The sequence below is a fragment of the Lepisma saccharinum genome, chromosome 9 (assembly GCF_977018435.1).
Source record: "Lepisma saccharinum chromosome 9, izLepSacc3.1, whole genome shotgun sequence".
NCBI classification, from domain to species: Eukaryota; Metazoa; Arthropoda; class Insecta; order Zygentoma; family Lepismatidae; genus Lepisma; species Lepisma saccharinum.
In genome coordinates this window covers 85,578,805-85,606,502 of record NC_139237.1, presented here as the reverse complement: position 1 = coordinate 85,606,502, position 27,698 = coordinate 85,578,805, and the positions used below count along the sequence as shown (strand labels likewise).

At 36.9% G+C, this 27,698-nt stretch overlaps 1 protein-coding gene across 1 annotated transcript; it reads right to left on the bottom strand.

The window, feature by feature from the left end:
- Positions 1–2,761: 2,761 nt before the first annotated feature.
- LOC145992802 (18S rRNA (guanine-N(7))-methyltransferase) lies at positions 2,762–25,358 on the bottom strand. Its single transcript, XM_083129191.1, has 6 exons — positions 25,202–25,358; positions 21,088–21,125; positions 15,710–15,888; positions 11,804–11,997; positions 6,159–6,397; positions 2,762–2,949 (listed from the first exon to the last, which is right to left on the bottom strand). The coding sequence occupies exons 1-6, from the start codon at positions 25,244–25,246 to the stop codon at positions 2,805–2,807; spliced, it is 840 nt and encodes a 279-aa protein (XP_082985317.1). The 5' UTR covers positions 25,247–25,358; the 3' UTR covers positions 2,762–2,804.
- Positions 25,359–27,698: the final 2,340 nt, after the last annotated feature.

Genomic DNA, 27,698 nt, shown 5'->3' with positions numbered 1-27,698 from the left:
ACTCGTGACAATAAAAATTAAAAACTTTAAACAATATAATTACATACATACATACCTTGAGGAACTCGTAAAACTGCTGAATAATCCCATAACTTAGTCAACATATTGTCTTAATTCACTATTACGCACATTCGTGACAATAGAAAATGTGCATAGCACATAATAATCTTCTTATAAATATACAATTTTTTCTTGACTGTCATAACTTTCTTGAAGACAGTTTCAAATCGAATGTGATGCGGCTACTTTTCTGGACAGAGTTGCCAGGTTATCTTTTTTATTTCTCGAGCATGGTGCATTACATCACTGAGCTCGATGTGCTATTGAAAATTCTTTGTTGCAGTGTTTGCAATCTTCTCTATGTTTGTTACCATTTTCCATTAACAACAGGTAAAAACCTTCCTTTAACCATTTTGCAAAATGCATACAGTCAGTGCTCAAAGTGGAAATTCCTAGCTGGGGGTGATTGGTTGAGTCTGAGGAAGAGGGCACTTACATGGATCTTCGTGGAGACAATGCAACAAGTGGCGCATACTTATGCAAATTATGATACACACTTTCTCCTAATTTCTATAGAATGGGATGTACATGTGGAAGCGATTGGGTTCCAAAACCGGGGGGCAACGACAGTATATTTCCCTTTGTAGGTAAGGTTTAGCATAGTCCAGGGGCAAAAGTGGTGAAAAGCAGCCCCCCACCTCCTAATAGCTGCTACTGGGCTGTACAGTTATGAATCCAGTAGGATTGTTAATGCAAGAAACTTCTCCCACTTGTATTAGTTTTATGTGTAATATTTAAAATGTAATTTTCTACCAAATATTTCAAAGGGGTTCCAAGTTCCAAAGTCTTCTCATATTCAAATGAAAATTAATTTCCCACATTCTCCAAGTGTACTTGTGGGTAACAGTTTTGTAATACTTCAAAGGAGCCCAAAAAATCAGTACATGCAGCTTGGGGTAAGAACCAGTAACTTTTGATAAGTTGTGCATTCTACACCCCTCTTCTGTCCTACAGGGTACTGTATAGAATTAAATGTCATCATTATTTTGGGAGATTTTGAGTTCATTTTTCTTCCATATTGAAATTTTGAGCATTTGTATGGAACCAGTTTCTTCTTTTCCAGTGTGCTGTGAGCATTGTTGTTACGACCAATGGCATATTCGCACATCTACATCTAAATAAATCTGTAATGCGACCATTTTTTATTACACTTCATTAAACACCAGCTCCTTCATAACATCAAATGTTCCCATGTCACTTCACCTTACATTTACTTGATATTTCACCAGCGTTTCTGGCTGCAACCAGTCTCTCGCATCGACTGAAACTCACTTGCACCTGCTTGCCATTCTCAGCAAGCACGAGAATGATGATTGGCTGAGATACTCTTCAGACTTCGGCACCAACCTCTGATGGATTTAATCAGTAGGGGCTTCACTGACAAGTTTGTAAGATACAACCACCAGCCATGCACTGGGATGCATCTTCCCATCATATAGTGTTGCAATTTTGTTTTACAGAGACCATATGACAGAATCAAGAGCAACCCACCATTGCAAAAGGTAAAGTTCACAGTTCATATAGCACCATGCCATGAAGGCACACCTCCAAATTTTTATTATTTTTAAGGGAAATTTTCGATGGTATCTTTGCCATCTCATCCTGTTCCAAGCATGGCAGGGAAATAAAACCTAGGAGGACTTAGTGCCCAGCCTTGAATGAGAAATGGTAGGGGAAGGAAGAGGAAAGGGAAACAGATGACAGCAAAACTGGCATTGGAAACAGATGCCAGCAAAACTGGCATTGTAACATTGCTTATTACAGCTTTGCTTCTGGCGTCGTCATCGATTTTCTTATGTAAGTCAGTGGAGGAAATGTGGGAAATACAATCAGCTGCTGGCATTGTTACCTGTTATTGCATTGCTAAATTGTGCAGCAGTCAAAAGATCATTGCTCTAGTGTGCCAACTGTCTTATCATTATGTTGAAGGGGAAAACTGTACACAGAGAAAGCAGATTTAATACTTAAAGCTGTTTGGTAAAGAAGCAAGCAAGCAAAGTTATAATCTATAAAGCAAGCTACAAAGCATGCATCAGCTGCGTTAATAGTACTAATAAAAGTCAGATACAGTGGAAGGGAAAGATAATTCTGAAGTATGAAGCAGTGTGTGGACTTGGGAGAAAACTTGATTTCACTTGATGGTTCTGTCAGTTGGTCATGATAGATTACTCTTAAAGCTCTTCCATGGCAAAAGAACTCCTAGAAGCACTATAGTGGAACCACAAGCAAAAAAATCTGCGCAGACACGCGACTCCTGTGCACCCTACTCCCACATGGAGGGGTGGGGGAGAGTGGCCCATGCTTCCTTATGGCCCGAGCTGAAGGGAAGAAGGGAAAGCTGCGTGGGGACTTTTCGTCCAAGGTTTTTTCGTTGTGGTCGCTCGATACAAACACTAACACCAAAACAACACATCTACAAACAAACCTTATATGTCGCACATGTATTCAATTTTCAGCCAGACACTGCCAGAAGAGGGAAAAAGCCATAACATGCAGAGACCACAGACCCCTTCAACACAAGTGCGGTGAGCTTTGGCAATGACATTGGCTGGTTCATCTATGCGCTTGGTTTTCGTCCCCTACTGTTATCCACCGATTTGATGGGAAGCAGGCATTGTTTTATACCTCTTACCCTATATCTACATGCTACTATTCACAGGACAAAAATAGGATCCAAATTAAGAAAAATATTCAATGACAGTTATGTACAATAAATTTATTTCTTTGTAATACAAATGTGTTCATTAGAATCGGCCGCTCCTTTTCCTTCCTGTATATTTTGAGTCTCGTCTTGTTTCTTTTCCCTGCTTTCTTCTTCGTTCCTTCTTTGCCAAAATCCAATCTTTACTATTTTTAAGAGGCTTTCCTCTAGCTCGCTTCATCCTTTCCCTACAAAGAAAAAAAAAGAGGGGGTTAATTATAAATCAGACTATCTTGCCATAAATTCATGTTCTTGTCCTCAGAGTGGTTTGAGATTGTTTACACTTACAGAAATCTCTGTTTTTGATATAATATCGCATGGTGTTACAAAAAGCCTTCTCTACAGGATTGGGAACCTTAGCTGATGCAATGGTCACTCATGCGATGATGATATCACAAACAGTTGGGAGTGTAAACCTTCATTCCACCTCTATGCTATTAACATATTGTAACTTTGTGCATATTATTCACTATTAAATAAAATAAACAACATTAATTGTATTAAGTTAAATTTAACACTACTTATGTGAGTGATTATGAAACTTTTTTGGAACGACGTTTCAGGGTCCAACTGCTCTCTTCGTCAGGTTCATATAGGAGGGGAAGCAGTTTTCACCTCATATCAGATTGGAGTTGTTCACCAGTGCTGGCTGTGCAAATGACGTGGTTTTTATCCATTTTAGGAGTTCCCGTTTTTAAGTGGTTATAATTGAAATGGGTGGTTCGTCTTTACGGGATTTTTAATATGTGGAGTTTTTTAATTAGGAATATGTCAGGGATAGTTTTAAGTGTTTTCAACCCTACCCTCTTTTAACACTTTTCAACGAGGCATTATGTTTAATGCCTAGGAAAATATTATGAACCTGATGAAGGGGGCAATTGGACCCTGAAACGTCGTTCCAAAAAAGTTTCATACTCACTCACGTAAGTAGTGTTAAACTTAATACAATTTAATGTTGTTTACTCTATGCTATTTTGTATATTGCATCTTTTATATGTTTAATTTTGGTTCTACATAACACTGAAAGGGTATTTCTTTTATAACAACTCTCGGACGTGGCTCTTAAAATTTTCACCAAGGTTAGGTGGATTTTTGGCATCCCAATTTTCCACTCCCCTCCCCCAATAAAAAAACGGCCATGTTATATATTTACCGTTTCAATGACAAAAAAAAATGCCCTTATTTTTAAAATACTACAAGTGTTAGTGTTCAAGCACAAGTTTATGGTGTTTATTTAATACCTACATAATGACATCAAAATAACAGTACATTCTTAGCTTAAACTGCTACTTGATTTCGCAATATACTCATTATTAGGGGCATGCATATTTCGTTTTTGACGAAAAAACGAAATTTGAAAAAACACATTGTAGTGTTAATTTTTCATGTTTTTGAAAGGTGTGAGATGCATTTTGTAACCATGTTTTGTCGCGAAATGAACTGCAAAAAGCGAAATTAACTCTTAAACACGAAATTTAGGGTTTATTCACCGACACAGCACCTTCTGAGGTCTGAATTATCCTGAGAGTTATGCAATTCCCGGAAAATTGATTAATACTGCTGTTAATATTGGAGAAACAAAAATTGACTCCTTTACACAGAAATAAACTTAATACTCGGATAAGTACATAAATGGGCTATTAGAAGTGAAATGTTAATTCTGTGGAATAAGTGTAGTTTTTAAATCAAATTTACTATTATATTCACAATTTTAAAACCAAAATGTCTTTTTATATACCACTTTTGATGTGATTATTCACCGCTATAACACCGATATTTTATTTTATTTACCGCTTTTGAACCCGAAATTGACTCAGTTTTTATACTGAAATTTTGCTTTTTTATTTACCAAAAATATGTGCCTCTACTCATTATGTTATGCAGCAGTAACTTCAATTAATTCTTGTCAACAATAAATCCAACTCTTTCTAAAACAAATAGCCACGCATCTGGTGGAGGCACATAGTGGTTCGGATCAAATTTTAAACTTTAGGTCCAGTCCCAGTTAGCCTTTCTGTGCATAAAATGGACTTAAAACAACCATGCTTATATAATCAGAAATAAGGTTTTGGTGCTAATCAAGCGTGAGGTGAGCCCTGAGTGTCCTGGGCAGTCACCCATCCCTTAAGCTGCCCATGGTAATCCTGTATTGATTAAAAATGAAGTGCAAGTTCAGTTCCAGGTCTATTATGGGCAAAAAATTTGAAACCTGTTGCTATATGATTTAAATCACAAATCAAAATTTGAAAAATAGTTAGTTTTTCATAAGGGAATCTATCAAGATATATACAGCATGTTTTAAAAGTCCTGCAGGATTCTAAAAAGCTATAACTTTAAAGGAATAGGTTTGATACACTGAAATATTGTTCTTTTTACATCAGAGGAAAATTTAAAATTTTGTTGTGGCCACACTGCTGAATGACATGTATGCAGGTGATCATGCGATTCCATGATGTTATGTGTGTGTTATGGATCGCTGAGTTAAAATCTTGTGTTTTGATGCGGAGAAGGCTCCAAACAATGTTTGGAAAAACACTTCCAGCGGAGACAAGTATCCAGAGATGGTACAAAAAGTTTAAGGCTAAGTGATGTGATTCACAACATTCCAGATGAGCACCGTCAGAATGCAATTCTCAGATTTAAAGATTGTAAGAGTGTATGGACATGAATGGTGCCCAGCTGGAGATCTGGCAATGAACCAAACCAATCAAATATTAATTTTAAAGTTCCTTTGTGTAACAAACAATATTTCGTTGTAATAAACCTATTGCTAGAGGCATGCATATTTCATTTTTGATGAAAACACGACATGTGGAATAACACATTGTAATGTTAATTTTTCAGGTTTTGTCACGAAATAATGCAAAATAAATTGCAAAATGCGAAATAGACTCAAAACACTAAATTTAGAGTTTCTTTACCCTTGCAAAACTTTCTGAAGTCAGAATTATCCTGAGAGTTTTCAAATTCACGGAAAATTGATTAATTCTGCTGTAAATATTTGAGAAGCAAAAATGGACCCCATTAAGCAGGAATGAACTTAACATTCTGGTAATAACATAAATGTGCTTGCTATAAGAAGGAATATGTTTATTTTGTATAGTAAGTGCAGTTCTTAAATCAAATTTGGGATTATGTTCACATTTTTAAAACCAAAATGTCATTTTATATACTGCTTTTTCACCACTAAAACAGATACATTTTATTTACCTCTTTTGAACCTGAAATTCACAGGTTTTTTTCTGAAATTTTGCTTTTTTATTTACCAAAAATATGTGCCTCTACCCATAACCTTAAAAGTTATAGGTTTTTAGAATCCTACAGAACTCTTAAAATGCACTGTATAAATGTTCTCATAGCTCCATGCTAAATTTCAGACTATTACCACAGTACTTACCGCTTATCAGAATACTCAATATGATTATTCTCTTCCGCACTTTCTTCTCCCAAAGCTACAGGTAAAGCCTGTGGACCTCCCGACATCAGAACAAGGAAAAACTTCTTTGCCTTTGAGCTGTTGGGATAGTCAATCACCATCCCTCCATAGAAACCTGCTTTCATCGCTTGTGATGTGACAAGTTCAATTTGACTGCTGCTTTCTGGGTAAAACTGGAACACAGCTCGTGCTCCTCGACTCTGCAAGAAACACATAAAATGAAGATTTTGATTTGCTTTATTTTACTTCACAATTTGGGGTAATTGCAAAGATGAGCTTGAATTGTGATTTTTTTAAAATTTATTTACAGTATTTAGCACTGCTTCTCTGCCACTTTTGAGTAATCACAATGATGAGTATGAGTGATGATATGATGAAGGGACACTAACAAATACATGCCAAGGCTGGAATTAGAAGCCAGGACTCCTAGTGTGGTAGCGTAGTGTGCTAACTACTCCAACTTGGAGGTCGGCTTGTGAAAAGATCAAGGGACAAACACACATGGACAAAACACAAGCATCACAGAGGATTATGCTGGCTGAGAGTCCAGATCCCAGAGCCTCGAAAGTGTGCAAAATGCAGTTCAGGGTGTACTACATGGAAGGGAGGTTGACATTTGAGTGCCTTGAGTAAGGATCACCTCTTACATCCCATATACGGTATAATAGTGTGTTGGATGATACAGAAAATTAAAAGGGAAATGTATTCAACTGATTTGATTTTTTTGGTATTATAATTATTTTGAAAATACCCATCACATCCAACTGCATATCCAAAGCCCTTCTCCCCTACGGCATCAAAGTAGTGCACAAACCCAATGTCAAAATAGCTGACAAACTAAACAAACACAAATGGTACTTCCTCTCCCCCCTTGATAACTCAGGTGTATACAACCCAGAGTGCAAGGGCAACATTACATCGGCAGGTCCCACTACTGGTCTTGCTAAACACATCAAATACAATAGCCATAAAATACAAACGGTACGAGTCAAGTACACTGCCCGCACACTCGTAGACACTAAAATCAAGGAAACGCATGCCATAATGCACTTCCCACATGAGCTAAAAATCGATAGCGGACAGGCACACCACACAAGTATTCCCCTACTACAACAGTTAGAGCCAGGAAATAGCAGACGACACGGACGCAGACATACAGTTAACAACAGTGCAGCTAGCGGCAACTGGAGAATTACAAACAATAGAAGTACGCCAAGCAACAGTACGATAAGTTCCATTGAAGATGGTGGCAGTGGCCATTGAAATTAATAAAACAAAGGGAGAAAAAAAAAGAAGGTTCGCAGATTAAGTGAGTACTATTTTCTCCGTATTTATAATTATTTTGAATTTATTATCTACTTCATTACGGGTTAATTGCAAGGATGTTTGACTGATTGATTTGGTTTATATTATTCTACTTTTGGCTAATTGCAAGGATGGAATTGGGGACACTCACAGAGAATACCCAGGCCAGGATTCGAACTTGGGATCCCTGGTATCATAGCACACTGTGCTAACGACTCTGCCACTGAGGTCGGCAATAGCAGGGATTGCCATGCAAGTATGATTACATATCCTGCCTATACATAGATTACATTGACCTATAGTTTGAATAGCTATGTAGATAATCAAGGTGGCTACTCTAGGACCATTATAAAATTCAAGTATTATTCCCGGTTTTCAAGGTGAACTTTCCAAAAATTCAAGCAGATGTTTTCTCTATTTGAACCTTACGTATTACCGCCTCTCAACATCCACACACAAATATCTTAATAATATAATGGGTCTATGTGATTCCAACATCCAAAAATTATAATTCAATTAAACGTTATACATAATATAATTATAATATTTAATTTAAGGTGCTGAGTTTCTATTTACAATCAGAGGCACAACCAAGAAATTTTGTCTCAACAGGCAGGGACAAAATGCCAGGATAAACGTACTAACACTAATAATGTGATAACAATAAAATTATTATAACATTATTATTATTATTGATTTGTTTTATTTTACTTCGCTTCTTGTGCCACGTTTGGCTAATTTGCGAAGATGGGACGAGTGATATGATGAAATTGATGAATGGACAGTCACAAACATCTATGCCCAAGCTGAGATTCGAACCTGCAGGGACCAACATTATTATTATCATCATCCTTATTATTATTGTTGTTGTTGTTAGTAGTAGTAGTAGTAGTAACAAATACGTTATTATCCTCGTAAATTATGCAAAAAGGGGGTAGAAGTTGGTGCTAAAGCATTTGTGTTCGAAGAAACGATTTTTAATTATTTTTTCAACACATGGCACAGTAGTTCGGATTCCACTTTAAACTGTAGGCCCAGTCCTGATTAGCCTTTCTGTGCATCAAGTGGACTTAAAACCACAATCAATCAATAAATTTTACAACATTTTTTCATTTAGATAGTTCAGCGCCCAGGGCCGACTCCCGCCGCCTTCTAGCTAAACTTGATAAGACTAAGAAAATTTTATGAAAATAATTTTTATTTGCATAAAATGTGAATAGTATTTGGATTAAAAAGTTGTAATTTTTCATGTGTACGGAGAAAAATTCAAGTAGAATTCACACATAATTCCCGGAGCCAATAATTCATGCATAATTCCTGGAATTCCCGGTGAGTAGCCACGCTGATAATGTTAACTACGGTACATTACACATTTTTCCATCATGTTGGTTTGTTTCTAAAAGAAAGCATTTGTAGAAAAAAAAAAGTGGCAACTGTGAGACAAGAGACTGCATTTTTCCATTGCTCATCAGAATATTTGGTACTTAGCAGACAATTATAATTGTATAAAAGTGCACATTCATTCAACAACTGAAACATGGCATAATTATATTTCGTTTCCACAAACCAGTTTATAAAAATACTCTGGTCAAGTTGTTCATACATCAATCTACATCTTAGGTTAATTGTAGCAATAAGGCTGGTTGATCAAATCGATAAAAAGAACACATTCTACATCTCATTGTAGAATTTCTGGATTTTCACAATATCATGGGATTCTTCATGAGCTAATCACAATCAAAAATTTGTTTTAAGGCCATTTTATGCTCAGCAGTACTGGTTCTTCAATTTAAAATGGGATCCAAACCACTATTCAATGAGCCTCTGCCAGGAACTGAAGCTGTAACCCCTTGATTAGGAGACAAAGTCGCTATGCTATTGGGGAGGTTCAATTCTCAAAAATGTAAACTGGACAGGAAGACAATGAATGTTCTAATGTGAAAATGAAGGAAAACATCCATGTAACCAAATTTGATGCCTTTTTAAAAGTATAGATTTTAACTTAGTATATTAGGTTTTAAAAGAACATGTAATACTATCAGTATGAAAAAAAAAACTTTATGGGGGGTATTTTTGTTATTTTACATCCTCTTTCCTTCCTCTTCAGGCAAATGAGTATGAATGATGATAGATGAAATTGATGAAGGAACACTAAAATAAGAAACAAATAATACAAAATAGTAAAAAATTATTACCACATAAATAAATGTATGCATCAAGTGAATGTGTAGACACAAATACATATTTTCTAATCTTAAGGTTGTAAAAAAATATGGTGTTGTAATGTAGTCCACTACTCAAGAAACTTGTAAGTAAAAGTATCTACAAGACAGCTGAAGTCTGTGAAGGTGGTGGAGTGGTTACCATAACACGCTATGATGTTAGAGGTCAGAGGTCCCCTCCTTCGTCAACATACTTATGATTAGAGCCCGGAAGTTCAGGCACTTATTTTCGTTAAAATAGGCAGGCAAAAAGGCATCTATAATGTGGTAAATAGGCACTAAAAATGAAAAAAAAAGGCAAAATAAACCGAAAAAGGCACATTTAGAAGTCGCTTACTTTTATCTATAATTTCTGGTAAAATGTTAAAATCTAAATTGGGAAGAGCATTTCAATTTTCTCCGTCTTGATTGCACATAACTACAAGGTGCTTTTTAAGTTCTCAACATTCATTGGTAGTCGTCTGTCAGAGAGAATGTTTTTCATAATAGAAAATGATCTTTCTACTTCGACAGAAGTTATTGGAGCATACATAAAACAAGCTAATGTAGCTGGACTCATTTTGGTAACAGCATTTTCACCTTTTAGAATATACAAATTGTTTTCAATTATTTCAAGTCCTCATTTGCACTCACTACCCGTTAGCACTTTTCCGCAACAGCTCACCCCTTTTCTCTTGGCACTTCCATCATCTGCTGCATAGATTCCTCGAAGATTTTCATGGATGCTATAATTGTAATTGTCTCTGGCAATGAACCATAATGTGCAAAAGTAAACTTGAATAGCACAGGAGTTTTTTCACTTCACGAATTGAAGCCGCTTCATTTTCTGGAAGAGCATCAATCACCTCACTGATTTTTTGAAGGTTGTTATCATAATATATAGCTGCTGATATCCAGGTTCCCTATCTCGTCAAGACTGGTTGCTGAGGTAAACTAAGCTCAATCGCAACTTCCTGAAATTTTCAGGTTCGAGAGGGAGATTTCAGAAATATTTTCTTTGTGTTCGAAATCAACCTGTCCACTTCAGCAGTCAATCATGCACAAGAAATGTTAACCGAAAGGCAATATCCTGACTCAGCATGAAATACTTTTTTCTCACACTTTTCTCCTTCAGCAATGTTGAAACATGCGTGAGTTCAATATTACTTAAATAAGGCGAAAATTATTCACATAATAAACGGAAGAAAAATAAATGCCAACAACGTTTTTTGGGAGAAAAATAATTTATATACACATTTTTTTTAAAAAATGGCCAAATTTCACTGAAAACGGCAAAAATAGGCATTATAATTAAAAATAGGCAGTGGGGTCCCAAATAGGCAAAATAGGCAAAATGAAAAGGCTTCTAAAACATTCGAAACAACATAAAAAACGTATATCCGGAAAAATTTTATCAATATATGCAGTAGATAAAAAGAGGCATTTTGCCAAACTTCCGGGCTCTACTTATGATTATCCAGGAGATAGATAAGCAATGTTAGAACAGAATATCACTGAACAATAACAAATTGATACAGAAAAGAATAAATCAAAATTTTTGAATGAACTGGCATGTATAATAATAAGGGGTAACTGATCACTAGTGCCACATATTTATTGTGAAAAAAACAAAGATTTCAGTACAAAAACTGGGCACATTTCAGCATCAAAAGCTGCATACAACATGGCACATGTTCAAGGGTTTGTTTTACATTTTGAAGTCCATTTTGCATCATTTCGTGACAAAACATTGCAAGAAAATGCACCTTACATCGTTCAAATACATGAAAAATTAAAATTACAGTGTTATTTCACATTTCGTGTTTGCATCAAAAATGAAATACCCCTGCCTCTATCTTCACCTACTTTTCTGTCTCATCATAAGCTCCATGCAGTTCACAAAATTGAATGGTTTTATTGTCTATATATAGGATCTAGGACTGTGAGGAAAATCTGTTGTATGACGCACAAAACCTGGCATGTTGGCCAGCCATTAGCTTCAAACTTCAAAGAGACAAGCAATTGCAAGCCACGACAAGAATGTGGATACAATGAACTTGAAATAAATTTACGGAAGGTTGGAAATGAGTTTATACTCACCAGGCATGTGTAGAGTGTCGTAAAAAAAGCATACAGTCTTTTTACAGGCTTATGGGTAGACTTGTCTGCATTGCACAGCCATTGCAGAGCACTTACGCTGATCGCCCCATCAAAAGCACCAGCCTTGAATGGCAACCCTTGGCCTAGATCGCCTAGTAATAGGTCTCCTTCAACCTCCCTCTGTTTGGCAACATCTGGAAAAATGCACAAAAAAGACCAGTTTTTCAATGTACTTGTAATGTATTTAGCCACATTAAAACTTAATATGTCGACATACAAATAAGATTGATTGTGTAATGACTGCCTACCGGTAGAAATAGGGAGCCACCACATCATGGAGGCAACAGTGCCTCCAGAAACCAGTTGGGCAACAAAACAAAGACAAATCAAAATTAAATCCACGGCTAGCTATACATACAACCTCAACTGGCTCCTTGTAACACACACATATGTAGGTGAAACTCAATATGAGGAGGTAAATCGAGATGCACACACAATCATTATTATTTCCATAATTTTAATTTATATTATTTTAGCTAACTGAGGCATGAAACAAAACTGATCCAAGAATCAAGACCTATAAACATATTGATAAAATTTACACACACACTGTCACAAACTAAATTAGCAATGAAGAGTTGAAATTATTTGGCCAATTATATAATGCATGCAGTACGCGTACTACACTACAGTTTGCACATTACCTTGTCTGCCGATGCACATTAGAAAGAAAAATATATATATAAGCGCGCACTGAGTTCATCGTTGGGGCCCAGTCTTCTGATGTGGTCCTGATGTCACGTTTGAAGAGATATGGATGGGGGGGGGGGGTAATAGATGAAATGATAGCAGTCCTTCTGTATGGCAGCCAGAACCACTGGTGGGTTCCTTGGTCGTCTCCGGTTCAGTCCATTTCAGCACGCGTGATTACTGTATAAGCTGTTCTGCAGGCATCTTAACGTTGGACTCGCCGTACTTTGACGGTGCTTCAACACTTGCCCGTTCACACGTCCGAGCATCAACAAATCAGCACTGCACACAGTTCGTACTTGGCGCTGTTTTAACACTTGCACGTTCACACGCCCGAGCATCAACAGATCCGCACTGCTCTCATATGCGTACAAGGCAAAGAATCAAAGAACTTTTCGAGAGCGACCACTTTGCCTCCTTACTTCTTCACTTAGAAGTAAGGAGGCAAGGAACTTAGACTGTCTGCCCCAGGACTCTCCACACTCCTGGAAACACTATTTTGCACTATTGTGCTCCCCTGACCAATCAGGAGCTTGCACTTTCTTCTCCATTATGCACTACTGACAATGAACATGGAGGGTGTGTGACCTCGCAAGTTTACAGCGTTATATATATATCTCACCCTTTTACTAAAGTGGACAGAAACATGCCTAGATTCGAAATTTATGAAGGTAAATAGTTCTCCTTTGAGCTTAATTCTGAAATTTACACGCAAGGGATGCTTTCGAAATGGTGACAGGCTTGTAAATACTCGAGAGACAAATATATGGTCGCACAGATGGACAGAGAAAAGGCTTGACGTGAGAATGTCTGAAAATATGGTGCGACTCGAATTGGAAGAGAACACCCCCCTAGAATGGAGGGTGTGGAGCCATCTAGCATGGAAGAAAATCACTAGATTTAGAAAGTTGAAAGAGGAAAAGACAAAGCGATACCTTTACATACTTATGCCGGTGAAATTTTGACATGCCTGGCAACACTGACGTCCAGATGCACATTTTGTTGGGGAGAGCTAGCTCTATTGTTACATTTTTTTTCAGCTTTCTAGACTGGCTGCTGCATTCTGTCCCTCGGCCGTGAAAGTCGCATGGTGGTAAATTCACGTAACTGTGACAGCACCATGCTGTGCGAAGAAGGTGGTCAAAAATAGGGGTGACGTCCATGAGAGTTCCCACGACCCACGCTAACCTTCCAACGTAAAAAAAAAAAATAAACAAAAAAACAAACCTTGGGGTGGATGCTGGGAAAAGTCCATCACAATTGATTGGTTCGGTTTATTTTACTTCCCATTTTCTGAGTTGTTGAGTTTATGTTTTACGTCCACATTATGTACAGAAAGATTAATCGGGACTGGACATACAGTTTAAAGTGGCCAGGATTTACGGAAGGCGGGGGCCACTTTTTTGCCATCTCTTCCTGCCTTTGACGTTCTTTTTTTTAGAAATACTGGACCAAAAGGAGGGGTATGATCCTTGGGCATACCACTATGTGCCTCCACCAGGTATCAAACCCAGGACCCCTTGATTACAAGGGGATGATGATACCACTGCGCCATTGGGAAGGCTATGCTCTTTCTGCCACTTTGGCTACAATGGGAATGAGTGATGACATGATGAACTCACAAAGAGTACCCATGCTCAGGCTAGAATTCGAATCAGCAACCACTAGGGTACTTTAGTATTAAACGGACTACCTCATTTCAGACCGTCTGTTTTCTGGGAAAGCAAAATAAACACTTACGGACATTCATGATGGTTGCGGTAAATGCGGTTTAAAATTACTTACGTGAAATTTAGAAGATTTCGCACTTCCGCATTGCACAATTTAATGGTTCAATCCTTTTAATTTCGAAGATCCACTGTCTTCATTCACAAAAGGGTACGCCGAAGTGCGAAATCTTCTAAATTTCACGTAAGTAACTTATGGACATAATAGGAACACTGTCTTTTTCTGAACCGATTTAACGTTACCTTACCTAACTGAATTTGAGCAATGCAACCAATGTAATCCATGGCAGGACGACAACTATAAACACTGGAGTAACACAAACAAACGAAAAAAGTGTTCAATTGAACACCTGTCCTTGAGCAAAAGCGGGGGGTTTGAGTGGTACAGTAAATGACTCATGTTTGCGAGGGGGAATATAATTTAACATAGACAAATAAGGTAGTCCCTATAACACTAAAGTACCATCACTGGCATAGTAGTGTGATGCGTTGACCATCCCACCACGGAGACTGGCTACACAAATAAGAGAGGGATGTACGTGCATTGCCAAATAAGTTGCACACTTTATATACATAAAAACATTGGATGTGTTCATCAGAATTCAATGGACAACAGATTGATCCACTACATGTCTGAATTTTTGAAAGGAAATGCACCATATTTTTATGTTAGGTTATTTCATGGTTCTTTTCCTACTTTATTGCTATGATGGGATGAATAATGAATTCAAACTGATAAAGGAACAGACAGATTGGAATTTTCATGCTTTATCCAAGATTCAAACCTGATTCTTCTAGCATTTTTAGGCATCACCTTGTCAAATGACCATCTTCAATTTACATCTTTTGATCTTCATAAAAATTAGAAATATTTTGTTGTTAAAAATAGGTGGATATTCATAAAATATAATACATTTCATTCACAACTTACTGGTTTGCAAGTACAACTAAGTTTATAAAATAAATCAAAACGTTACGGGGAAATTTGTTACAGATATTAGCCTCTTTACTGTATTTTACATATTTTGCTATGTATTTACGTAGTGGTAGAAAAATACATTAACAGGGTGTCTACAAATTCATAAAAATTAAAATTTCCAGACTTTTTCGAACCAAGAACCAAAACTGATCAGGCTGAAGCCATTAGGGCAACTCATGTATTTAAACATGGGTTAAGGGAAACGGAATACAAATTGACTGTTCGAAAGGGGATATCAGGAGTGAGCTTTTATGTACATATTACTTGGCACTTATTGACTTATGATTAACAATGAACATGTTTATTAACAAATTATAACAACTGAAGCAAAAATAATACATAATACATAGTATATGTATTAATCAAAATACCCAAAATGCCGATCAACAAAGTTAATGATCAAAGTCATAACCCTGATTAATTGGCATCAACCCACGACCATATACTAACCCAACATTGCCACAGATATGTCCACTCCACACCATAAGTGGCCTTGATCTTCTAGAACACTTCCACTGAGTCCGGATCCGCAGCCAAGATCTAGCAAGAAGCACGGGACATCATCCGGTAGCGCTAGAAGTTCCACAGCCCTCTCGGACATCTTCAGCTGAATGTCGATCATCCGGGAGCTGGGAAATTAATGCAAGTACTGTAGAAAAATTTGAACTTTGTAACGAACCTGAGTGTTTAAGGTTTTATACTATTTGTAAATGTTAAGATTTTTAAATGTTACATAATTCCAATAATGTGCAAGATGTCAGACAACTTTAGTTAAATTGGTAAAGTTGTGGTTGGAACTTGTATATATGTTTAGAAATACGTCATACATAATCTGTTTGTGTTGATGTCACTTTCCCATCTCAGCAGAGGAAGTGAACCCGCCTGAATGTTATCACCTGACGACAGACAGGGAGTTGAAAAACAGACAAAGGTGGGGGATTCAACAAGAACTTGGTAATGGGTTAATGGAATGCCAGAATAGTGTAATTGGTTTGCATTAATTGTTTATTTCTAGCGATACTCGAAAATAATAATTAAGTACAGAAATTTCATGTACTTACATTTGTCTTGTCCAACGTTAATTCTATTTGCATTTGTGTTTAGTGATTGTGATTTTATATGCTATAGAATTGTTCTTTACGTCTTTTCAGGCAAGCCAAAGATACGTAAGTAAATCTGTATCATAATTATCACAACTGTCTGCAAAGGCCAAAAATGCCAGAAGCCATGAAACAAAAAAATGGCCACCATTTTTAAACGAAGTCAAGTTTTAGAAAAAATAACGCCCGCTTTGAACTACCCCTGCATAGGGGTTAAAACAACAAAAATATTTAAAATTTTAAAATGGTCAAGCCACCAGTGCAGGACCATATGCATTCTGGACAAAAAACTCTGGGTCTTAGTACAATTTCTGTGAGCTAAAAGTGGATAAGCATCACACTAATGTTTCTCCCACGTATTCAACATTTCTAACAATATTATGTAGACTTAGTGGTAAATTGTGAGTGTTTTAGGGCCATTTTTCAAAGATATTACTGTGCGCCAGTGGAAATAATGGTTCACACATTGAATGCCGACCCAGCCAGAGGCAGGAAACTGTTAAGGATGACAACATTGAATACTGAAACCTGTGATATTTTTATCACAAACAATATTACCTCTCTGATTTTTTAATATTATGTTGAACATGTATTGATTATGCTGTGTAATAATTTTCACTGTGGTAAAACCTCCGATTCCCTATCAAGCAAATACATGAAGTGGAGTGTTTTTTTTTATCACAACTTATTATTTTATTTAAAGATTTTCCTACTTTCTGAGCAGGTAACAATGGTAACACAGTTATTTTCTGTTAGCCCTGTCCTTCTCCTCTCCAACAATACCTAAATCATCTCAATATTCCACATAGTTTCAGAGATATGGCATATCTTGTGTCATACAGTATGTTTGTTCGTCCACCCAATTTCTGAAAATCTTCAAAAATTTGTAACTTTCAACTTATTTGATGGACAAGTATAATCAGTGGCGTGCGGTGATAAATCAGGCAGGGGAACAGGTCACCTGCACTTGCTCCCCATCGCATGGGTGTTTTAATATAATACAATAGATCAAGTAAAATTCAACCCTTATTGAAATGTCAGAAGTGACAAACATGAGGTACGTTAAAATTATATGACAATAATAATTTTAAAGCAAATGTGATATAATATAAAGAAAACATTAAAAATAAAATTGTTGATGCGCAACAAAGAAAAATTTGATAACATAAATTTATGAGTCATCAGAGAAAGAAAATAATATTTTGTCGTGACCTGTTTCATCTCTTTATTCGTAGATTAAGTTGACGTTTTTTCATAGAGTTGAGTATTCTTGTAATTCAAACTTTCTCAATCCAAAAATGGCACACAGATGGTTGAGTTGAGTTGAGATGGTTGAGTTCGCTAGATTAGTCAGGGTGGCTACTGTAGGACCATAATAAAATTCAAGTATAATTCCCGGTTTTCAAAGCGAACTTTACAAAAATTCAAGCAGATGTTTTCTCTATTTCAAACTAAGGTTTTACAGTCTCTCACCACCCACACACATACAAACAAATACTTATATTAACAATATATATGGTTTATGCGATTCCAATGAATCCAATAATTCTAATTCACTTGGACGGTACATATATATAATTTAAGGTGCAGAGTTTACATTTGTCATTTCACATAGCTACTCGGCATTGACGTGCCCAAGGGAGGGTTGGTAGGGGTTATACCCCCCCTTTGGCCCAATATTCCTAAAAAAAGAACGTCAATGGTAGGAAAATATGACAAAATGAGGGCGGACTACCGAGAAAAAGTATAGGTAACTCCTCCCTTACAAAAATCCTGGGCGCCCGACCCTGTGGCCGAGTGGTTAGCACATCGTGCTGCGATGCCAAGGGTCCCGGGTTCGAATCCTGGTCGGGCTTGGTTGTTTGTGAATGTCCATTCATCAATTTCATCATTTCATCACTCATCCCCATCTTCGCAAATTAGCCAAGAAGCACAAAATGCAAAGTAAAATAAACTAAATCAATCAATCAATCAAAAAATCCTGGGCACGCCACTGCTACTCGGGACTATAAATACATCTACAAACACAAGTCACATATGTTACGGGAAATAGTAATCTACGAAAAATTGTTAATTCTATAAGAATTTTAAATTTACCTAATCAACTTCAAGATATTTTATCTTGCAATAATCTTTAGTCTATCAGATGGATTGTTCTTCAAAGAACACTAACAAAGCAAATGGATTGAGAGAATTCTGTTTTATTTTCCACGCAGCTTTATTTACCTTCCTCAATAAAAATAAAACCTAAACTGTGAAAAACTTGTTTCAGGTCATTAATAAATATGTAGAAATTCAATGGAATTGGGATTTTAAAAAGTTGCAATTTTTCATGTCTACAGAGAAAATTTCAAGCAGAATTCCCGGAGCCAATAATTCATGCATAATTCCCGGAATTCAAGAAATTCCCGGTGAGTAGCCACCCTGTTAGTAGAAGTTGTTAATGTGACAAAACCCGACCTGTTCCAGACTCCCTTCTCAGGATTAAACAAGGACAACAATATAATTTGCCACTGGAAGAATATTCAGTTAATAATTTACAGAGTTGTAGTAACTCGTTTGAAAATGCTCTGTGTATGATTTCGTTTTAGTTTTTAATTCAATAAGAATATGTGTTGGTTTGTTGTATTTTCTGCAAAGTTGAATGAACTAAAGGCTTTCGTCCTCAGCCGGTCGATCATACAACACTCGCAACATTCGCTTCTTGTCCTGCCACTGCGTGCCTTGAAACTTTGGTCTTGGGGTTGGTGGAACAGGTGGATGTGAGCTGCTCCCTCGGAAGCTATTTCCCAGCGTTTAGCCAAGGCATTTAGCAGATGTTTAGACTGTAGAAGATTTTTCCAGTTCGTTATGAATGTCAGACGCAAGTTCTCAACGAGATTAGGAAGTTATCGACTTTCTACACTCAAATGTATCACTTGTGACGCAATTAAACTTCAGCACATAGCAAAAACTGGAAGAAAAGCGAATCCGCAATATCTCTCTGAGGGAACAGCTAGAGTGTTCAGTTTCCGTGGGGATCGTTTACCTTCGCGCGTGGTCGGAAATACTCAGCTTCAGACAGTAGAGGGCATGATACTAAGAGACCATGGTAGAGCATGGGGTGAGAACCATGATGTGTTGGGGGTAGATGACGTCAACAAACGTCCAGCCACGGTGAAAGATTTTCTTCGGTGTTACTTTTGGAAACGTTGATTTCGAGAGAAAAGTGTTCTTATTATGTTAATATAAATAATTTAAATAGCCCAAAAGCGCAGTAAGTAGGAGGGAACAGCCTGTTCCCTCTGTTCCATGGAGGGACCGCCACTGAGTCTAATATTACATTTTTTTGTCATATTGAACCAAGTATCTGTCCATAAAAAAAATGGTGATTTCATGTGGAATGACCCAGATGCCATATTGAAAAATTTGAAGTTGACATTTTATGGTCATTTGAACTTTGAATTAACAAATCTTTCCTTTCCTCACTAATAATTTTAAGACCTGCAAACCATAGAAATGACTGATAATTTTAAAAAAAGAAGAAAAAATGTAGGTTGGTATGGTATTGGCGGATGTGGTATTTTTATTTCAGGTTGAAATTGTTAATATTTAAATTATGTACATGTTGTATTGAACCTCATAATTAACACCTGGCTTTTTATGTAATCAAAACATGCAAAATATACACAAATATGTGGTAACAGCACTGAAATATATAAAAATATTGTTTGTATTCTTCAGCCATTTCCTTCACTCCAATGGCATTTTTTTAGGTTTGGATTTCTTGGATATTTCATCATTGAGCACCACCTGAACTGCTGACATCTAGTGACTATTTACAGAATCAGAAGGTTATTTGGAAAATATGGCAGTAGTGAAGAAGAAAATACCAATTGAGTCTTGTCTTTTGCAGTGTGAACATCATGCCATAAGACAAGAAAAATTGCCCAATTTTAGAGAAATCATATTTTCAATGTTTGTCCCACAGATACCTCCATTACTCAACAACAAGTATATTGTTCCTAACATGTTTGGCTACATACAAAAGAAAAATGAAATTAGATATAAATGCACACCCCACTGATAACCTATTTTTCATAGTGGCATTAAATGCCTATATTCTATAACAATGTCTAAAAATGCCACTTTTGGTAATTTTTGCTTACTCCCATTTTTTCTCCTACATTCACTCACTGTAGTCTAGTTCGCTGAACTTTGACTCTCTCTGCACCAAAGCATCTAGTTGGTTGCACGGTGCAACACCGAGTCATCTAGTTCGTTGATTTCGAGTCAAGTAGTGTATTTGTCTGTACCGTCTACACTACCTTTCGGATCGGTATATGGTCACGTGGTGCATGCTAACTAATCAAATGACCCTTTAAAGCAGCAGACAGGCATTTGTTGAATCTTCTGAACTTGAACACCGCTTTCCGTCTAGTTGGTTGAACGTCATTTTTTTTGCACCACCTTGACACTGGATACACCTGCACTGCACCGAGTGTCCAAAACTGCAGCCAACTAGATGGGGCTAGTGAATGTAAGTTCTTATAAAGGTTCAAATGAGAACTCATATTTACCAGCTTGCAGAATCTCAAGAGATGCCAGTTACTGCAATTCATAAATCAATGCCAATAGGTGCACATTCATACGAAATTTTCAAAATTGACCTGTACATAAGAATTGATTTACTTGGAGCCCTGCAAAAACAAATCCCAGTTACACCTACAGCTTTCTAGCAGTACTTACTTCTGAGTGTACTTCTTTGCTTCTTCTTCATTATAATACTGAAAACAAAAAGATTTATATGAGTAAAATATGTTTGCAGGCTGTGAAACATAATTTTAAGGTTTATTTTGTGCCTGTTTCCAATTATAATACTAGCAATGATAAAATTATTTTACTTATAATGTGATGAAACAATTGGAACCATTAGGAATGCTATGATTTTTTGATTATGAAATTCCCTGACATTTCCAGCCCAAAAATTAAATTTTCCCAGACATGTTCGATATCATGATTTTTGTTTTTGGATCTTGTGTTTTTCAATTAAAATTATTATGAACATTCACTTTAACCACTTTTCTTAAAGCAAATTTTATTCTACATGTGAAAACACAAATAACTTAAAATTACAATCCACATAAAAAGTGTCGGGTGCTGTAATCACTTGCATCTAGCCCTCAGGGCAAGGTAACAGAGGTATATTATTTAACCACAACACATCTCTGCAATCTAAAAACAGCATAATCTTCATAAACCACACAAAAGTTTTCACTTTGTAGTGATTTGCTACACAATTCCTACATGCAACAAAAATTTCTCCAGATGCTGTACATATAAAAACTTAGACAAACAAAAAAACAGCAGTCTCTATGACATTGTATTCGGTTTCTGCACTATTCATGTATTTACTACTATTAAGCAAAACCAACAGATAATAGTCAGGCTAACAATGTTCACTGTGTAAAATTATTCTAGTGTTATAATCTTTTCTTGCTACACCATAATGTAAATCGCAACAAGACCATCATCTACAAAATAATAGATGATAATCTCTTCTTCACCAACCATTCTGATAATTATGATCATATTGTCAACCTACTTTAGTGTGATCAGTATAGCTGGACTTGAACTTTTATGTGATATTCTTTCCAACACCTAGTATAAAAAAGATAAGATAAAATATATTACCTACGGGTCTATGCAGAACCGAAATTTGAAGGAACCACAAGAATGTTGGGAACAAGTTTCTGATCTGAATCTTTGGTAAATGTCTGTTATATCGGAGACACATTTCTAACACATATTTTCAGTTTCAAATGGTTCATACTTACCAATTCTGTATTGCGGAACCTATTTCAAGGTGCCATTATGCTTTTTACACGAAAATAACTTCGATTTTTCACATTACGAGTAATTCTTTTGGGTCCTTTCTTCCGTTGCGGAACATAGAATATTTCGCGCACAGCTGAGGATCATCACGCGTCGTGCTTGTGTTTTGTCGATTTGGAGTGGGCATGCAGTGTTGCAACCTTCTTAACTGAATAATACCTACTTTCGTGTTCATTATGTCATCACAAACCATTGACGGATAGCTCCAAAAACCATTCCCGATAGCCCAAAAACCATTCACGATAGCCCCAAAAACCATTGACGGATAGCCCCGAAAACCATTCACGATAGCCCCAAAAACCATTCACGTTAGCCCCACGAACCATTTCCGGCAAGGTTAGGTTAGGTAAGCATAGTTAAAAAAATAAAAATAAAAAATTCTGGTAAAAAAAAGGCACGTTTGGAAACACTTCTTCCTTCGCGAGACCGCGTGACTTTTGACACTCACGCCATCTGCAGGTTCATAATGGAAACAACGGCATAATGTTGTCGCTTCGCACAAAAGGCTACTTTATTACATCAAAAGTGCTTATTTTCTGTTGTGCAGCATTCCATAGTGACAAAATACCTCCACGAAGTTTAATAAATGCAACAGAAACTCGTTTCCGTAAGTAGTTTCTCCTGTAAATTTGAAGCAAAGTGTCTCCGATATAACAGACATTTACCGAATCTTTAAGGGAGTGAAATCACAAGAACCGAATCCAAAAGTGGAAACAAACCACTTGTTCACTTTGCAACATTTCCTCTTGTAGACTCTAAAATGCACATAAATTCTATATGATTTGCAAAATTCCCTGACAAGTGAAATACCTGGACAATTTCTGTTTATAGCCAGCACCAATAAATTTGTTTTCCTCATACATTTTCTGTGTATACGATTCTTTTTGGTTACACTGACTAGAAAAATTTGGTAAAAAATGTAGCACAGAGAAAATAAGGATAAACTGATTATGTTCTTTGGCCAATGTTCAGATTGTTTAATTCCAAACTAATCATTGTACACATTCGTAGCTTGACTCATCTTCAGGTTTGTACATGCATACTCAATTGTCAGACTGATTACTTACTGTGTGTATTTTGTTTCTTCCAAAAGACGTACATAGCTCACTTTTTACTGCAAAATAATGTAACTCTCACTACTTATGTTGGTGAGCCAATATGTAAGAAAACAACATATAAAGTATCTTGCTGCCAGTTCCCGCACTTTACTATATTGCATTTTTGTCATTACACGACTCTGAAGTTAATAGCTAAGAAACAATAGGTAATGAATTTTTGGAAGAGATTACAGAGATAAACATCAGCATCATTACTATTAAGGGATGTAAATTGTACAAAAAATATCATTAATATGAATGTACGTATGGATAAATAAATTTCTAATTTTGCCGAATTATCACTTCCAACGAAATCTGTATCTTTATTCCTCTGTAAGTAAACAAACCGCAACCTATGTATTTGTGTGTGGAGGAGGATAATAGATGTGCAATGTTTTAGAAAACTAATTACGAAAGTGATAAAGGCCGGGACTATTTTCACTGGGTGGTGAGAATAGAATATAGGGCTATTTTCATCAGGTGCTGAAAACAGTATGTGTGACTATTTTCGCCAACAAAAGTAATTACCAGAATCATACCATAACATTATATTTTATCTTATTTTATTACGTCCAATGGCAGTGTTGCTGAACTTACTGCTAAGAAGTTATTTAAAATTAAAATGGATGTGACACTGACTACTGAGAATAGCAGCAGAATGTGCTGAAGACCAGAAATTACATGAGCAGGTGATGGGAAGTATTTACAGAGGTAATTTTAATCCTAATAGCCCTACACCTGTTCTCCCTAACGTAACAATAAAAGCATTTAGGTACTTAATATCCCTTCATACTTAGTTCATGTGACATATTAGCAGCACCGGTCCATATCTGAACACCTTGGGGTATTTTTCCAACTCCATAGTACTAGTCCTCTGCACGCTGATGTAAGCTATATACACATACAGCTAAAGAATAGTACACACATCCATGTAGCAAAACAGGGCAGGTTGTAGATCATGCGCAGCTCAAAATCTGGTGAAAATAGCTCAAAAGCTAGGTTCACCACCTGGTGAAGATAGTCAATCCGTAAACGTAACTATGACCATTTATTTCTACAAATAAATATTTTAATATAATTGTCTGCAAGACATCTGTTGGAACCCAAATGCTGCAGCCACAGATGTCCCTGGTCATGTATAACAACACCAGTAAAACTTCTGTATGCTTCCAACGGATTTCTTCATTTTTACACAAGAAACTACTTACGGTAATGTGTTTCTGTAGCATTTAGAATTTCGTGGAGGTATTTTCTTTCATCGTGGAATCTATTTCAGCAGGAAATCATGTATTTTTCAACAGAAATATCTCTCCGACGCACAAATGGCGTTGCTTCATTTGCTTCCACTACGTGAACCAAATGTTGCGAACGTTTTAAGACGTAACTCACTGTCAGTGTTTCTAACCACGCCGTCTTTTTTTGCAGAAGATGATAATTTTAACTATGTTTGCCTAACCTAACCTTGCTGTGCATGGTTGGGGCTATCCGTGAATAGTTCGTGGGGATTTTTCGGTTGACAAGGTTGGAAACACTGCATTGCATACCCATTGATGATCTACCACGCTAGTCAAGCTGTCTCGCCATATTCTCTCTTACGGAAGCGCAAAAAAAGGAAGAACAATAATTACTCATGTCACAAATTGAAATTATTTTTCTGCAAAAAGCAAAATAACACCTTGCAGAATCTTTCGCAATGGAGAATAGGTAAATACGAATGTTAAAAATGACGAAATTAACGAGGGAGAAGTGTTTTTACCACAAAACAGTTACTATATTTTACGTTAATGTGGACAACTCAACAGTTACTATATTTTACGTTAATATGGACAACTCAACAGTTACTATATTTTACGTTAATATGGACAACTCACAATATCTGGCGGAGCCCTGTGTTCCGGACGCCTTACTGAAGACATGACGACGACCACAAAAAATATACGATATTAACACGCTTCTTTTATGCAACCCATTACACCAGCGAAACCATAACGATGTTTTGCTTACTCCCACAGATTACATGTAGCAGCAACACGTTGCACACACAGATTCATATGTATTTTCAGTTGAGCTATATGACATCTCTCGGGAGATTCTGGAACTGTTTCCACGCTTCGGCCCACTGGCGTACGCAGAGGGAGGGCTGATGGGGGCTACAGCCCCTCCCGAAATTTTGAGAAAATCAAAATTTTCAAATGAAAGCAGTAAAGAACTCGGGAAAAAACAAAGTCATAACTGAAACCTCGCCTTAAAAGGACCCCCATGAGGATCATAGCTCAATAATCAGCTATTTAATAATCACCTTTACAATTCCAGTGCCTTAAAAAATATGGACGCAAATTTTCTAAATTTTCAATATTTCTATAAACTGTACAGACAAAACAAACACCCATAGTGGCAGCGACACTAGTACTACGGTGGTAATTTAAACCGCGAATAGTTGGGGTTCGACGGTACCGACAGTTCTGTCCCGATCCGACTTCGGGAAATGATTTTCCGGCTTCTCGAGATCACGATTGGAAGGTACACCCAACCCCAAAAGAAACAGTAGGCGAATTGTCAATGACCATTTTCATTCAGTCTATTTTCCACATTGTGATGATAGTGAATTGAAATAAAAATGGCAATAAGTAGACGAGAACTGCTTCGAATCAACAATACTCCATTCCTTTCAACGCAAGGTGTAGCATAAAAAAGAATGTCAATTTCGATGAACGATTTCTATTATATTTGTCGTTGGCTGTACAAGGGGAAAATGTTTTCTTTATACATATAAAACACATGGGACGTGTTGCCTACCATAGCCCTTCTTTATTGACCACTCATAGGCGTAACTTGGCGGGGGGCAAGGGGGCACTTGCCCCTCCAAAATTTTCAGATATATTAAAATTTAGACGATAATGGTACTTTTCTTGAACTCCTGGGACCTTAGGAGAAAAGCAATGAGTAATTTTTATGATTTCACAAATGTAATAGCAAAATAGTCCTACATGCTATTTTTATGCGATAGAAAAATTTTCGATTATGCCCCCCAGATTTGAGCCCAAAGTTCTACTCTGCCCCCACAAAGAAAGTTAAACCCCAAGCTGGACTCTGCCCCACCAAAGTTAGTCTCATGTTACGCTCATGTCGCCACTGAACCACGCATTAGTGCAAGGAACATCCAGAGGTGGAACCAAAAATCTTGGGACATTGAGGAGGTGGAATTTCATTCCGAGTATTGTCTTTCGGCCACCAGTGGTATACCCCGGAAGAATGGGTGATTTTTATTGTTTTTTTAATTTGTTTTATTTTACTGCCACTTTTTGGCTAATTTGTGAAGATGGGGATGGTGATTATATGTTGAAATTGATGAATGGACAGTCACAAACATCCATGGCCAAGCCGAGACCCCTGGCGTCGTAGCGCGATGTGCTAACCACTCCGCCACGGGGGCCGGCAGGAAGAATGGGTGAGGCTGAGGGTGAGTAGTCATGGGAATTGAATAATTGGTGAGGATTATTTCCCAATTTTAGTTGTACATATTAAAACTATTAAGAACAGTCAAGCAACAGTACTGCAAGTTCCAACGAGGATGGTGGCAGTGGCCACTGAAATTATTCGAAAAAGAAAAAACAGCTTCGCGGATAAAAGTGAGTACTAGTTTCTCCGTATTTATTAACAGTTGTCCCTTCTTTATTTTCCTCTTTAGAGTATGTCGAATTCATTTCTTTTATTTCAGATGAGATACTGCAACAATCCAGTTAATTTGATATACTATTGTCAAAGAGAAAACATAATAAAGTTGTTGCTATGGAAAGTTCCAACTATTTGACGGTTGATTTGAAAGTAGAACATGTAGCTCGATGAAGTATGCATGTAGGAAATCTGCATGTTACAGTTACTTCAAACCATGAACGTCTTACAAATATTTGCGTCCTTTGGATGCAAAACTAAATCTCTGGTAATACATTTTACTTTCTGGACTTAATTTTTAGATACGAGAAAATACAAAGAAGAGCATGTTTCGCCGTACATCACAGTGCAACATTCGGTACCTCTCCGTCAGCTTTAAACGACTAAGTCATTATGATGTCCTGGGTGTCAATCCTAAAGCTACCCAGTCCGATATTACTAGAGCCTATAGGAAAGTGTTGATTGTTCATCTTGTAGATGGAAACAATGACAAAGTCAAGGAGGTAAAGCAAGCGTTCAGAATTCTTGGGAACGAGACTCTGAGAAGAAGATATGACAAAGGAATCTTTAGTGTTTCAAAGCCAATTCAAAATACCATCCAGGCAGATCCAATCCAACCAAACAGAATGCCTCAAGATCCTATGAATCAAGTTACCTCAGTGTTAACAAATGGAAAGGTGTTGATTAAAACGTATT

Excerpts from the sequence above, each read along its gene's own strand:
- LOC145992802 (XM_083129191.1), bottom strand. The coding sequence starts at position 25,246 with ATGTCTTCAGTAAGGCGTCCGGAACACAGGGCTCCGCCAGATATT. Across the intron at positions 15,889-21,087 it reads GCAAAGAAGTACACTCAGAA|CTCCCGGATGATCGACATTC; the intron begins GTAAGTACTGCT and ends TTAATTTCCCAG. Across the intron at positions 11,998-15,709 it reads CATATCTGTGGCAATGTTGG|ATGTTGCCAAACAGAGGGAG; the intron begins GTTAGTATATGG and ends GCATTTTTCCAG.